The sequence below is a fragment of the Phascolarctos cinereus genome, unplaced genomic scaffold, assembly GCF_003287225.1.
Source record: "Phascolarctos cinereus isolate Bilbo 61053 unplaced genomic scaffold, phaCin_HiC Scaffold_2;HRSCAF=192, whole genome shotgun sequence".
Classification (NCBI taxonomy): Eukaryota; Metazoa; Chordata; class Mammalia; order Diprotodontia; family Phascolarctidae; genus Phascolarctos; species Phascolarctos cinereus.
This window is the reverse complement of record NW_027555625.1, coordinates 269,617,505-269,632,579: the sequence shown is the minus strand read 5'-3', so window position 1 is coordinate 269,632,579 and position 15,075 is coordinate 269,617,505. Positions and strand designations below refer to the sequence as shown.

The following is a 15,075-nucleotide window of genomic DNA, read 5'->3' as shown; positions in this document are numbered from 1 at the left end:
GTACTACCTGTGTTCTTATCCCCATTCTATAGAATAGGAAACTGAGGCTCAGACATGTTAAATAAATGACTTGCCCACAGTCACAAAGCTAGTGTCAAAAGCAGGATCTGAACTCCAGGCTTCCAAACTTTAGGTCAATGCTCTTTCTGCTAAATCATGCTTAGTCCAGTGTCAAGAAATAGGGGGCCTTCACACTACTTGATAGTGATCCCACTCCCGCTAGGAGCGCGTCCAGAGGGTTAGTGGGAAAGTTACCCCGGTGCACAAGCTCACAAAGCAAATCCCTGCTCTGTGCTGTGCTCCCCCCTGTAAAACAACAAGGACAACAGAACTCCAAAGGGTTTATGTGAAAGAGGGAAAGAAGGCACCAGATGGTATTGCTACAGGAAACATTCCACCTGCATCCCTGCTCGCCTCCCACTCCCACGCTGAACCGCCCTGCCACCAGAACAGACACACAAATCTTCTAACCCCAAAATGACTCTTTTCATCGTTAAGTCAGAACCACTCAACAACAACAATCCAGACTGCATCAATACAACTTTCCTGGGCTCATATGAACCTATTCTCAATCCCTGCCCTTTTCTTAACACCCTGCCATCTACCAGAAATGAGTGGAAGGGAGAGAAGGTAAGTAGTCACATACAGGCCTGCATAAGGGCTCTAGAGAAAGAAGAAACTAACTACTTTCCCCACAGGAAAGTGGAGGAGTCAATCTTATCCCGAGAGGACTGGCTACCGGCTTGGACGGAGCTGACCAAGTGTGACCGACATCTTCAATATCCTATTCTCACTCTAGGCTAGATGGTGGGGTGGGTGGCTCCTCCTGTTGCTCAGCAGAAGCCTGAGGAATCTGTACGGGCTCTAGAAGTTCCTCCTCCAACTTCTTTCCATTGACAGCCAAAGGAGACTTAGAGGTTTCCTCTGCTTCCACTTCCTGAGCTTCATGCTCCCACTGTTGTGTCTGGTCTTCTTTGGCTGAGACTACACCTGAAAGAAAGATCAATCCTCCACTGGTGCTTTTTGTCTTTTCCTAAATCCCCATAAGCAGCAGAAGGGCAGGAAAGGAAAGGCCAGGCAGAGGGTCCAGGGAAGCTCCACCCGAGAGAGGAAGGCTCCATCCTGGTCCCCCTGTGCTCAGCTTTCCCTAACCTCTGCCATTTACACAGTCTCACCCCAACCAGCCACTTACTGTCTTTTTGATGCAGGAAGTTGCTATTGATGGAAACTTGATTTAACTCCAAAAGCTTCCCGCTCTTTGATTTCTCTTTGAGCTCCTGAAATCCATATGATTTAATGGGTCAATAAGCACAAAAACTCACATGTGTGTGATTGCGTGTCTGTGTGTGATATGAAAATGAGAGAGAAAAGAAACCTGAAAGACTCTTGGATACTAAGATGACTTCTCAAATAAACTCAGCCCCTAAGATAAGATAACAGGAGACACTTAGGCCATGGAGCATCTCACCATCTTGTGTCCATTCCATAATTAAATATCCTGGGTACTTAAGAATATCCACCTTCACTTGATACTCTGGCAGTCTGGAATAAGGACAGGGCCAAACTTTCCCCTATTATACAGAAGCTTGGTGGAGGCACCTAGGAACCATCTTCATCCCTAGGGCACCTTCACCGCCACCCACCATCTCTGAAGTTTGTTGGATCTTACTCTTTGAAAAGCTTGGCTTTCTGTAAGCTTCTTGAGACCTAGTAAGCAGAAAGCCAAACTACTCTTCTTTTGTCAGCTTACATTTCATCCCTAAGCTCCCATTTTGCTCCTTGTTAGCAGCTGGGCCTCCATTCTCTCAGTGCAGAACATAATCAAGATGGCAGCCTAATAGAGGGTAGGGGGGAGTCCTATTCAAAGCTCTGCATGATTATTCATCCAAGACTATTACCCTCTAAGTCTATTACCCCAGCTCCCCACCCTTCACACACACTACAGGATGGTAGACCAGGACAATGTATGAGAAGTGACTCTGGGGGGCCAAAGTGACCTGCATGTGAGGGCAGCCCGTATAGCTCTACCTTTTCTCTTCAGCTTAGGAGTTGCTTTGGCCACTCTGGAATGTAATTCTCTTATATTTGCTGGATATCTCAACACTGGACTCTGAAGAAACATAAGAATAGCTCCAATTTTAATGAGCTCTTTTGCTCATTCAAATTGGACCCATACCTCACTATGTCCACATTTCAATACCTGAAAGATCTGTAATTTTGTCCCTGTACAAACACAGAATTTAATCCTGCTGTGCCTTAGGAAACAAGTTTTAGGACAATGTCCAATCTGATGATGAATACGCCTCTCCAAACTTCACAGGAACCAACTAGATTGGTCTTCAGAAAAAAAGACATCTAGAGGCAGCTAGGTGGCGCAGTAGATAGAGTACTGGCCCTGGAGCAGGAGGACTTGAGTTCAAATCTGATATGAGACACATGAAACTCACTAGCTGTGACCCTGGGCTAGTCACTTAACCCCAACTGCCTCTCAAAAAAAGAAAAAAGACATCCAGCCTGTCATAGAGCCCAAACCCAAAACCTTTCCCATCTGGTAGTGCCTATCAGAGTTTGACTGGCACTGACTCAGCCTTCCAGAACCCAGAGTCACCTCTTCACCAGGATGAGACCTTGAAGAAGAATTATGCAGTGCACTCTACTAGTAGGTGTTATTATGGAAGAGTGGCAGAAAGTATACAGGAGAAATAGAAGACACTGTCCCTGCTGTGAAGGAGAAAACCTTTTTAGCTGCTTTTTTCAAGACTCTCTCCTAACTAAATTTGCCGATTCACTTTTCCTTCTTCTTCTATATCATTCCACCATGGAGAAGTCAAACTTTTGGGGGGAAAGAGTGCTAGTTGTGCCCTTTTCTTATCCAAGATCAGCTGGAAATATTTAAATATCACTGACCTTACAGGTCATCCCTCCTTCCCCCTTACAGAAGTCCTTAGTTATTATTGGTGCCTTGGACTGAAAATGCATAGCCTAAATTATAGCAGCTTAGGTGAGGGCCAACTCCAACACATCCCTTGGGTTTTCTCCATGACCCTGGCTAAACAAGTGTTCAAGATACACTCCCTGTTATTAGTAACTAGGCTACTCCAGACAGACCAGGTCCCACTCACTGCCATGAGTAACAGAACTTAAGCAGCATTCCAATCTCAGGAGTAAAATGCCCTTTGCTACAGTCAGCATGGTATAACAGAAAGAGCTGGGCTGGGAGTTAGGGTTCTAGCCTGAGCTAAGCCACTAACTAGCTATGTGACTGCAGCCAAACAACTTCTCTGGGGGCTTTAGTTTCCTCCTCTATAAATGAAGAATTTGTGATGCATAATCTATAAAATCTCTTTGAGCTCAAAAAAGTCTAAATCTTTAGTAGTAGTAAATGCTAAATGCTCTAACAAAGGCAGGAAACCGTGTAACAACGAACACTTGAAAAACCACAGGCAAAAAAAGTAAAATTCCATTAAAATTCTAATGTCAGAGAACGAGGACAGCTCCAACATCACAGATCTTCTGTGCTACAACGAGAAGAAAAACTGCTATCTGCTCTCATGCTATACACAAGGCACACTTCTAAACTTCCAAGACATTTTATGTGCATGTTTTGTCTACAAAACTGGACTGTAAACTTCTTAAGGACAAACATCTCACAGGGACTCTGAACACTGCAGGTCATCAATAAATACCTGTAGCCTGTTTAAAGAGCACACAGCCCTCCTACTTTGCTAGCGCTCCTCTGAGTAGGTGCTTCCCAAGACCAGGTCTGACAACAAGGTTGCCAGTGCTATGGACTACAGTTCTCATCCTTAGAGCCTGCTTAGTGAAAAACATCTTCCCCTCAGGCTATCCTTGCTCTTACCTGAAGGTTTATTCTGTGCACAGCCAGAATCATCTTTGTCTTAGACAACATAAATCCATGCCCTTCATGAAAAAGGTTCTCTTCACTTATTCTGTCCAGTTGGTCCATCTTTGAAATTGTTTTCTCTTCATCAGACAAAGAGCTGAGGGGAAGAAGGATAAACAAAGAATAAACAGTAGTTCTATTCTGAAAGAATATGAATAAGGGGTTAAAATGGCTAAAGGGTCAGTGAAATTTCCCTATCTAGACCATGAAAGGGGTCTGCACAAACCAACACTCTGTCTGCAAAACCATCTAGAGATACAACTGCCCATCTGTGCCCAGTTGACAACCTAAGGCAAAAGTAGAAACAGATTAGGAGAAGACATGCACTGTACTTATCCTCCTTGACTCAGAAAAAAAAGCAGGTTCATCTTTTGGTCTTCACAGAGAAGAGGAAGGAGGATGGGGAGAAAAAAGGAAGAGGGATTGGGGGAGGAAGAGGAAGGTAAGGAAGAGAGGGAGGGAAGGGGAAAGAAGAAGAGAAGAACTCAACAACTGCTTTACATACGTTCTCTCATTCAATTCTGCCAATAATCCTATGAGGTAGGTGCAATTATTATCCCCATTTTACAGAGGAAAAACCTTGAACATCAGAGAGAGGTTGTGATCCTAAGGTCAAACAGTTAATAAGTGTCAGAAGGAAGATTCAAACCCACGTTTTTCTGACTCCAAGTTCATCATTACACCACGCTATGCTCTAAGGGACACTTACCTCATTACTGAACGCTTGGGGAATGTGAAGGTACAGGAAGGCAAGGATTCCGGATATGAAGGTGGGGTGTCTGGAGATGGTGGGGGCACCTTTAGCCATCGATGCATCAACTGGCTAGAACAGGGCTGCCCACCAGTAGGGATTTCTGTTGATTTCTTTTTCTTGAAGAGAAACAAATAGTGAAAACAACTCCCTCATTTTCCTATCACCACCTTGGGTTCATACTTCTTCCAATCAACACACTAGCTTTATGATATTAATCCTAACTTGTCCCTTCCTTCCAAGCACAATTTCTGCTTTATTTTGCACAACTTCTCATTTCCTCTACAACATTGTTCCTGTTCCATTTTCCTTCCAACAGGTCCCTGACACCACTCTGGTAGCCAGCTAACTCTATGTCATCTCCCCTGGCACCAATTAAGGGTGTCTCTTCTAGAAAGATCTACAGAGAAGGCTTTTCTCCCCAGATGGATAAACATAAGTAGATAAGGGAAGAGATTTTTGGAATGGAGAGAAGTTTGGTAACTCCAACTGGAGGACGTCTACTGGATGCTTTCCTTAAGTGGGAGCTCAAAGGAACTGGTAGGAAAAAAAATCTAAACTAATAGAACAAAAGCATCAACACTTTGATCAGTGAGACTAAACAAAGAATTTACAACCTTCTGAGATTCTCTCTTGCTGATCCACTCCTGGCATGGTATAATTTTGCTGATCTTCAAGGGTACAAATGATTTCTTATCCGGGCTCAGTCTAAATAAACTAAAGCATAAAGAGGCCTATGAATTAGAAGCTGTCCAGGGACTTCTCTACCCACTCCGAGATACCTTAAATACAAGAAACAATGATTAGTCAGAAAATGATGAGGCCTCATTCATAATACTGGTTGAATGGTGGTGACTTCTCTCTCTCACACCAGCCATCCAAGTGAGCTGAATTCAATGGTAAGGCCTTCGCAGAAGCTGCTAAGTAGAAGCATGTACCAAAGTTACAGGGTCTGGTCTGTCAGGTCAGTTCTTCACTGTTTAGCACCTTTAACATACCTCAATCAGAGCATGAAAGACCCAAAAGACACAAGAGTCATTATTTTCCTGATTCAGCTACAGAGGTCCATGAGCCCTTTTACTCTCTGCTATGTGGAACTCTTGCATATTTTGTTTCATACAAAAGTACTATTCAGGAGTTATTCTGTGCACATACGATTGGGTTTTAGGGTTGAGGTAAAAAGTCTAAGAAAGGATCTGCCTAAAGGAAGCAGAGCTTTGATTACTCCTGACAAATAGGGAGGGAAAGGTTGGAGAGGGCAATTCTAATTTCTGTTCAAAACCTTTACTTGAGAGAAACCTAGAGGTAGAGAATCTCTAGGAGTTTCATACAGGCATAAGATCTAAGGACTCCCAAGGCTAGGAGCAGTGCTTACTTTGTCCTATAGTTCTGGTCAGGTTTCTTGCGTTTCACTTGTTCATTTGGGATCCATACCATAACCAAATTTCTACCATCTGGACATTTTGGAAGATGTGTTGCATTCAAATTCAGCACTGGGAGCTATAACAAAAAATGAAAAGATATGAACACTGCTAATTTGCCCCCCTGGGCTTATAAGGCCCAGGTACTCAATTCCAAATAAGTACCCAAGTGGCATAGGAGTCAGTTAGGGAGACTGACAATAACAATTATAACAGCTGACATTCATATAGTGGTTTATGGTTTACAGAGCAACATATATTTAGAGAGAGAGAGAGAGAATAAATATATACTCATTAGAACCTCACTATATATATATGCATATATAATGAATAAATATATACTCATTAGAACTTCACACTATATATATATATGCACACACATATATATACATACATATTTCCCTGCTTAGAAACTCACAACAAACCTATGATGTAGACAAAGTATTATTATCATTTTTATAGATTAAAAAGCTGAGACTTAGTGAGGTTACATAACTTGATACAGGTAACAACCAAATTAAGTGATGGAGCCAGGATTTAAACTGAGATCTAAATCTAGTGATCCATTAAGTGAATGATACTTTCCCCCTACAGAGTCTAACACCAAGTTTGTTCAACATCCTTACACACCTGAGTCAGCTCCTGTGGACATCTACTTCCTTCCATGAACACCAATTATATTACCCATCCTCCCCAGGAGTTATCCCCAGAAGCAGGGGTTGAGACAGCTCTGGAGCTGGGCAGATAATTAGCGAAGCAAATGCAGTGTTCCTTTCTAGGTTCTCTTTGCAGTCTGTCCACCACTTCTAGGACCTGACACCCTAAGTTATTTCACCATATGACCCTATGTTGGGTGTGTGTGTGTGTCTATATATGTGTATACATGTATATATATGTACATGTGTGTCTGTGTGTGTGTATATATATGTGTCTTCTTATCAATGAGCTCCCCAAACTGATTCTGTATACTTCAGGGGTTAGGGTTTTCTTTGGTCATGAAACAACAGATACTACCCAAGAATATTGCTGCTGTTCAGTCGTTTCAGTTGTAATCGACGCTTCATGACCCCATTTGGAGTTTTCTTGGTAAAGATATTGGAGCGATTTACCATTTCTTTTTCCAGATCATGTTACAGATGAGTAAAATGAGGCAAACAGGGTTAAGTGACTTGCCCAGGGTTATGCAGCTATCAACCATCCAAATTTGAACTCAGGAAAATGAGTATTACTGACTCCAGGCCTGGCACTCTACGCACTATGGTGCCATCTAACCGCCCACCCAAGAATATAGGGTGTTAAATAAAGGCAATACATTTTATTCTGTGCTAAGCAGCTCAGCTGGAAAGACATACCATATATATAACATATGTGGATTATTTTTCTTTGTGACTTACTTTGACAGGTTTTCGAGACTTCTGGGCAACACCCTGACCGTGGAAGCCTCTCAGAGATTTGAGTCCTAACAAATGTGGTCCTTCCAAACTGAAACAGAACATAAAAGTTATTAGAGAAAGTAAGAGGAAAATAAAGGCTAATGAAGGGAAGATCTTGGAGGAACCCTCCCTCATATTTACAGCAGTAATGCTTCTACATAATACTTCACTGTTTTATGGTTTCCCTTTTTATTCTCTGCTTCCTAATCCAGTGGCAAAGAAATGGATCATGATCAACAGACAAGTGAGGAACACATACTATGTGTAGGGCACAGGACGTATAAGATACAGTCCCTGTCCTCAAGAGACTTATTCTAGTTGGGAAGATAGGAAATGTGCATGGTAAATCAAAGGCAGAATGTGTTAGGTATATGAGTTGTTGTTCAGTTATTTTCAATCATGTATCATTTCATGACCCATTTGGGGTTTTCTTGGCAAAGATACTTCAGGGGTTAGGGCTTTCTTTGGTCATGAAACAACAGATACAACCCAAGAATACTGCTGTTGTTTAGCCATTCCAGTCATAATCAACTCTTCATGACCCCATTTGGAGTTTTCTTGGCAAAGATATTGGAGCGATTTGCCATTTCTTTCTCTGGCTCATGTTACAGATGAGGAAAATGAGGCAAACAGGGTTAAGTGACTTACTCAGGGATATACAAACTAGTGAGTGTCGGAAGCCAGATTTGAACTCAAGAAGATAAATCTTCCTGACTCCAGGCCCACTCTATGCATCATGCCACCTAGCTGTTACAGGAGTTCTGAGAAAACGGCAAGACCACCATAAAAGAAAAAAATCCAGTTAGATTTCCTGGAGACAGGAGAACTTGAGTTAGGCCTAGAAAAGCAATCCAATGAGGTGGAGAGAGTGTCAGACTGGACTCAAGAGACCTGGATTCAGGTCACAGCTCATACTGGATTTGTGACCTGGGCAAAGCAATTCTCCGATCTCAGCCTCAGGTTCCCTCACATATAAAATGGGAATATTTAAAATACCTCCCTAATAAGTTTGACATAAAGAAAGAGTTTTGTAAGTCTTAAAGCAATAAGTAAATGTAATTTGTAGTTGTAGCTGTTAAAAGGATAGGCCATAAATAAGCTGAGAGGCCTAGAAGGACATGCCAAGTAGGATAAACAATACAACTGAAGGCATTGAAGTGAAAATCAGAATTGAGTGATCAGAGAACAATCAGTAGACTAGTTTAGCTAAAGCGTAAGGGAAGAAAACAATGGGAGATAAAGTGGAGAGGGAGTGAAGAGCCTAGAATGACAAACCCAAGTTTTGGCTTTATTCTGTAAGCAATAAGAAGCCTGTGAAAATTTTTGAGTTGGAGGAAAGGCATGCTTATTAGTGTTTTAAGAAAATCAACAGGGGGGCGGAGCCAAGATGGAGTGAAAGCAGCAACTTGCTTGAGCTCTCCCACAAACCCCTCCAAATACTTATAAAAATGTCTCTAAACAGTCTAAAGCAGCAGAACCCACAAGAAGACAGAGTGAAACAAATTTCCAGCCCAAGACAACCTGGATGATTGGTCAGAAAGGTACATCTTGCTGGGCTAGTAGCAGAGCACTGCGCGGCGTGGTGCGCAGGCCACAGCAAACCTGGAGCAGGCCTCAGAGGACTGAATCTCGGGCAGCTGTTGCTGTTTCCAGACTCCTCAATCCACAAATACCAAAGACAACTTAGAAGGTCAGTGGGAAAAGTCTGTTTCTGAGGTGCTGAGAGAGGAAGGTGGGGTCTCAGCTCCAGTTCCCCGAGAACACGACCCTGGGGTGGGCAGCTGCTTCCCAAGCTTCTGGCCCACAGACTGAGGGAGAATCGAGTGGCTGATCAGAGGGGGATTGCAGGGATCTCTCTGCTGGTGCTGAGGCAGTAATCTCTTGCTTTGCCTGTGCTTGGATCTGGGTCACAGTTCTGGACAGGGGTCCTGGGGTAAGGAGGGGCGCTGGCATGGTGGAGCTTGTAGTGCCTGTGGGCAGAAAACTTTCCTCGCAGTTCCAGGACAGAAAGGAGTGCTTGTGGTCACTAATAGACCACAGCACAGGCCAGAAAAGGAGTAAACACCTCGCCCCTCATCATACCACCTTGCAAGAACTGAAAATTTATGGGTCCCTACAAGTATCTCTGAAAACAGCTATATAAACCCCCTAAAGCTTGGGACAGTACATTCTCCACATTGGAAGCAGACTCTTACCTTAACAAAGAGTTTAAAAATCAAGTAATTGGCTGGGATTATGAGCAAGCAGCACAAAAAGAGTCAGACTACATTATCTTACTTTGGTGACAAAGAAGATCAAAATATACAACCAGAAGAAGACAGCAAAGTCAGAGCTCCTACATCCAAAGCCTCCAAGAAAAATATGAATCAGTACCAGGCCTTGGAAGAGCTCAAAAAGGATTTTTGAGAAGCAAGTAAGAGAAGTAGAGGAAAAACTGGGAAGAGAAATGAGAGTGATGCAAGAAAATCATGAAAAACAAGTCAACAGCTTGCTAAAGGAGACCCAAAAAAATACTGAAGAAAGTAACACCTTAAAAAATAGCCTAACCCAAATTGCAAAAGAGGTCCAAAAAGCCAATGAGGAGAAGAATGCCCTAAAGAGAAAAATTGGCCAAATGGAAAAGGAAGTCCAAAAGATTACTGAAGAAAATACTTCCTTAAAAATTAGAATAGAGCAATTGGAGGCTAGTGACTTTATGAGAAATCAAGACACTGTAAAACAAATCCAAAAAAATGAAAAAATAGAAAAGAATGTGAAACATATCATTGGAAAAACAACTGACCTGGAAAGTAGATCCAGGAGAGGAATTTAAAAATTATTGGACTATCTGAAAGCCATGATCAAAAAAGAGCCTAGACATCATCTTTCAAGAAATTATCAAGGAAAACTGCCCTGATATAGTAGAACCAGAGGGCAAAATAGAAATGGAAAGAATCCACAGATCTCCTCCTGAAAGAGATCCCCAAAGGAAAACTCCTAAGAATATTGTAGCCAAATTCCAGAGTTCCCAGGTCAAGGAGAAAATATTACAAGCTGCCAGAAAGAAACAATTCAAGTACTGTGGAAACACAATCAGGATAACACAAGATTTAGCAGCTTCTACATTAAAGGACTGCAGGGCATGGAATATAATATTCCAGAGGGCAAAGGAGATAGGATTACAACCAAGAATCACCTACCCAGCAAAACTGAGTATAATCCTTCAGGGGAAAAAATGGTCATTCAGTGAAATAGAGGACTTTCAAGCATTCTTGATGAAAAGACCAGAGCTGAATAGAAAATTTGACTTTCAAATACAAGACTCAAGTGGAACATGAAGAAGTAAACAGGAAAGAGAAATCATAAGAGACTTATTAAGGTTGAACTGTTTACATTCCTGCATGGAAATATGATATTTATAACTCATGAGACCTTTGTCAGTATTAGGGTAGTTGGAGAAAAAAATTATATGTACATAAAGGTAGACAGACAGATAGATAGACAGATAGATAGGGAGATAGAGGGCACAGGGTTCGGTGAAGATTAAGGGGTCATATCTGGAGAATAAAATTAAGGGACGAGAGAGGATTATACTGGGAGAAGAAGAAAGGGAGAGGCAGAATGGGGTAAATTATCTCACAAAAAAAAAACCAGAAAATTCTCTTACAGTAGAGGGGAAATGGGGGAAGGTGAGAGGGAATGAGTGAATCTTATTCTCATAGGATTTGGCTTAAGGAGGGAATAACATACACATTCAATTGGGTAAGGAAATCTGTCTTACCCTACAGAAAAATGGGGGGGAGGACAAGAGAGCAGGGGGATGATAGAGAGGAGGGCAGATTGGGAAAGGGGGTAACCAGAAGCAAATACTTCTGAGGAGAGACAGGGTCAAAAGAAAGAATAGAATAAATGGGAGGGCAGGATAGGATTAAGGGAAAGAGAGTTAGTTTTTCACAACATGTCTACTATGGACGTGTTTTGCATAACTGCACATGTATAACCTATATTGAGTTGCTTGCCTTTTCAATGAGGGTGGGTGGGGAGGGAGGAAGGTAGATTTGAAACCTAAAGTTTTAAAAACATATGTTTTAAAAAAATATTTTCACATGCAACTGGGATATAAGAAAAACAGTAAATGGGGTACAGAAGTCTATCCTGCCCTACAGGAAAATAGAAGGGGAAGAGGATAAGAGAAAGAGGGGGAGAGACAGAAGAGAGGGCAGACTAGGGGAAGGGATATTCAGAATGCATGCCATTTTGGGGTGGAGGGAGGGGCAAGATGGGGTGAAAATTTGGAACTCAAAATCTTGTGGAAATAAATATTGAAAACTGAAAATAAGTTTATAGTTAAAAAAGAAAATAATAAAAAATAATAAAAAAAAGAAAATCAACCTGGGCTAGATACACAAGATGAACTGAAAAAAAGAGGCAGAGAATGGGGGCAACTAGGTGGCATAGTGGATAGAGCACTGGCCCTGGAGTCAGGAGGACCTGAGTTCAAATCCAGCTTCAGATACTTGACACTTACTAGCTGTGTGATGCTGGGCAAGTCACTTCACCCCACTGCCTAGCAAAAAGAAAAGAAAAAGAGGCAGAGACCAGTTAAAAGGTTATTGCCACACTCTGGCATGAGTTGGTGCCCTGTGGGTCTGAACTAATATAGCAGCTACAGAAATGGAAAGTAAGAGGCAGATAAAACATACATAATATAGTTGAACTGACAGGAATGACTTGATATAGCAGTTTCCTGTCAACTCTACACTATAGCTTTAGTCCAGGAGAAAAGTGTGAATGCATGCCAACCACATGTCCACCTTCACACAGAGGGAGAGGCAGTGTTCCATTCTTTTCTCCAAAGCTCAAGTCTAGAGAACCTGAAAATGATCTTATTCTTTCCTCAATTTTACCCTATCTCATAGAGCCCACCAGGCACCACTGAGCAGGAAAAAGTAATCACTATAAAGTATATCAAAGGGCCCAACACCTATACCTTGACTCCAAGGAGATCCACTTTCAAGTATTTATTGTGTACCTAGTTAACTATGTGCCAGTTACTATAGTACATGCAAGAAAGCAAAAACCACCTCTCTGTCTTCCACAGCTTACAATACAGTTTCAAGTATGAAGCAATTAGAGTAATCTAAGCAATTAACATCCTGAAAATTCTTAATCTATTTGCAGCAATTGTCCAGATACACTTCAATTTAGCATTTCTATTGGAACTCTTTTTAAAAAGGGAAATATTTCTTTCCTTTGCCTCAATATCTAATCACCACTTCATTTCATTAGTGGGAGATAACTCTTTCTTCCCATGGCAGGCCCACTGTGACAAGGCAATTGTTTATTTTCTTAATGTGGCATACCAAATTCTGGGGCATGGCTCTAAAAAATAACCACCGGGGATTGTTGAGGCACAAGGTTTCTGGTATTTTCATGATAATTCACCTGCTTTGTAAATCCAACTCAAATTTAGAGTCTCCAATCAAAGAAGTAGGATGCTTGAAGAATGGGACCGAATCGGTGATTCTCTTGGCCAAAATGGAAGAATCAGGTAAAGATAAGTCTACTATCTTGAGAGTTGGCAGTCCATCTAGAAATGCAGACCAGAATAAAAACTGGTCAGAAAGAGGCCAAACATACCAAGTATATGGGTCTTAGGACAAATATGAAAAGGCCTTGTCAATTCACCTTCACTTTTCTTGGGAGCTCTGGAAATTGGCTGAAGAATTCGAGGATGGCCCCTCTGAAGCCTTCGGACTGTTGCCCAACACTGTGGATGCTGGCAAACAAGGTGTGGACAGGTGGTCTCATCCCATTCACTGACATCTGGCAATCTGATATTTATCACAGATTTACAACAGAAACCAATCTCAAGATCATTAGCCATCTAAGGAAACAAGAATTAAATAAGCTAGGAAATATTACACAATGCCAATAATTATATCTGCATGGCAACATGTAGCCTACACTTAATTTGATTGTGAATACCTATGTCACCTCAAAAAAAAGAAGCATTGGAGGGGTTTAGAAATCTTTAGTGAAATTAAAGAGAAGGGGGCAGCTAGGTGGCAGTGGATAGAGCACTGGCCCTGGATTCAGGAGGACCTGAGTTCAAATGTGACCTCAGACACATAACACTTACTAGCTGTGTGACCCTGGGCAAGTCACTTAACCCCACTGCCTAAAAACAAAAAAAGAAAAAACAAACTAAAGAGAAGTGTCAGCTCCCTACTGCAAACAGCCACCAAACTAATACAATACTGATATAGTGGCAGATAAACAAGGTGTAGAGTGAAAAGAACATTGGATATGTCAGAGGCCTTGGGTTTGAAGGAGTCTACATTTATTAATTATGACCTTGGACAAGCAATTTCTCCTCTTTCCACTTCAGTTTCTTCATATGTAAAATGAAGGGGTCAAATGGGGATCCATAAATTCCCTTCTGATTCTAAATCTTATTATCCTACAAAATGAGTAAAAATATATCATTATCTTGTATTTATATGGCATGTTCTATTTTTCAAGATACTTCCACATATATCATTTCATTTTGCCTCACAACATAAACTTGTTAATATCTATCTATAATGGTGTGTGCTACTAATAATTGTGTATTACTTAAAATATCCAAAATTTACTCCGATGGAAAATTTCTACAGCCAAAGGAAGCAGAAGCCTAGTCCCAAGGTTCTCATAAGAAAGGAGCAAAATTTGGGAGTCAAACAAGCTTAAAGACAAAAGGATTCAGGAACCTTGGGAAGTTCAGAGAAAAAGAGGAGGGCAGCAATGACGGGGAGTGAGCAAATAGAAAGCAGGCCTAAGAGTCAACGGCACCAGGATTCAAATCCCTGCCTCCAATATATAGCGGCTGCAGGACTCTGGGTAACTAAGATTATAAATCGCTGGGAAATTGCAGTTTCGCACTGGGAGAAGGAACTCCCTACACCAATGAAATCACAGGTATGGTCCCAAAAAGGCAAATGGGACAGGTCACAGTGAAACACAAGACAGAAACCAGGGTGGAGTAAGAGGAAGAAGTACGGGACATGGGGTGCTCTGGAGAGGTGGGGGTGAAAGCAGAGAAGAGTGCATGGGGGAGCTCGGGGCACGCGTTAGAGGACGAGGCGTGGACCGGGCACAGGAGAGGAGGGTTGGGACAGGGCTGGGGAGGAATGAGACAGAGGGCAGTAAGGGTCAGGCGGGGGCATAGGGAGGAACAGAACCGCGGAGCGGGAGGTCAGGGCAGGTCACGAAAGCAGAGACCGGGAGTCAAACTTGGGAGTCAGGATGAAGCAACACCCCAGGGTCAGCGAGCACCGCCAAGGGCAAAGGTTGGCGGGGAGGCGCGGAGAACCCCGCCAGGAGGGATGCGGACGCGTGGATCTGAGGGATCCCTGCCCGGGCACTAAGGTGCCCAGAGCTTCCTCAGTGCGGACCTTGCACCCCACCCCCACTGAGACATATGTTAACCCAGCTTCCACTACGTCTGCGCAACAGTGAGAGGAGTAAAGGAGTCTCTAGGCAACTGCGCGCTGCACCCTGGGGGACCACGGGAAGGGCGGGGCTTTCAGGTTTCCAGGCCGGGCC

At 42.4% G+C, this 15,075-nt stretch overlaps 1 protein-coding gene across 1 annotated transcript; it reads right to left on the bottom strand.

The window, feature by feature from the left end:
* Positions 1–250: 250 nt before the first annotated feature.
* On the bottom strand, positions 251–15,070 carry CUNH9orf43 (chromosome unknown C9orf43 homolog). Its single transcript, XM_078150036.1, is given in 11 exon segments — positions 251–990; positions 1,193–1,277; positions 1,644–1,759; positions 2,029–2,110; positions 3,860–4,001; positions 4,614–4,774; positions 5,273–5,372; positions 6,031–6,155; positions 7,471–7,558; positions 12,934–13,078; positions 13,177–15,070. Coding segments are annotated over 11 exon segments (1,443 nt in total). The 5' UTR covers positions 13,376–15,070; the 3' UTR covers positions 251–790.
* Positions 15,071–15,075: the final 5 nt, after the last annotated feature.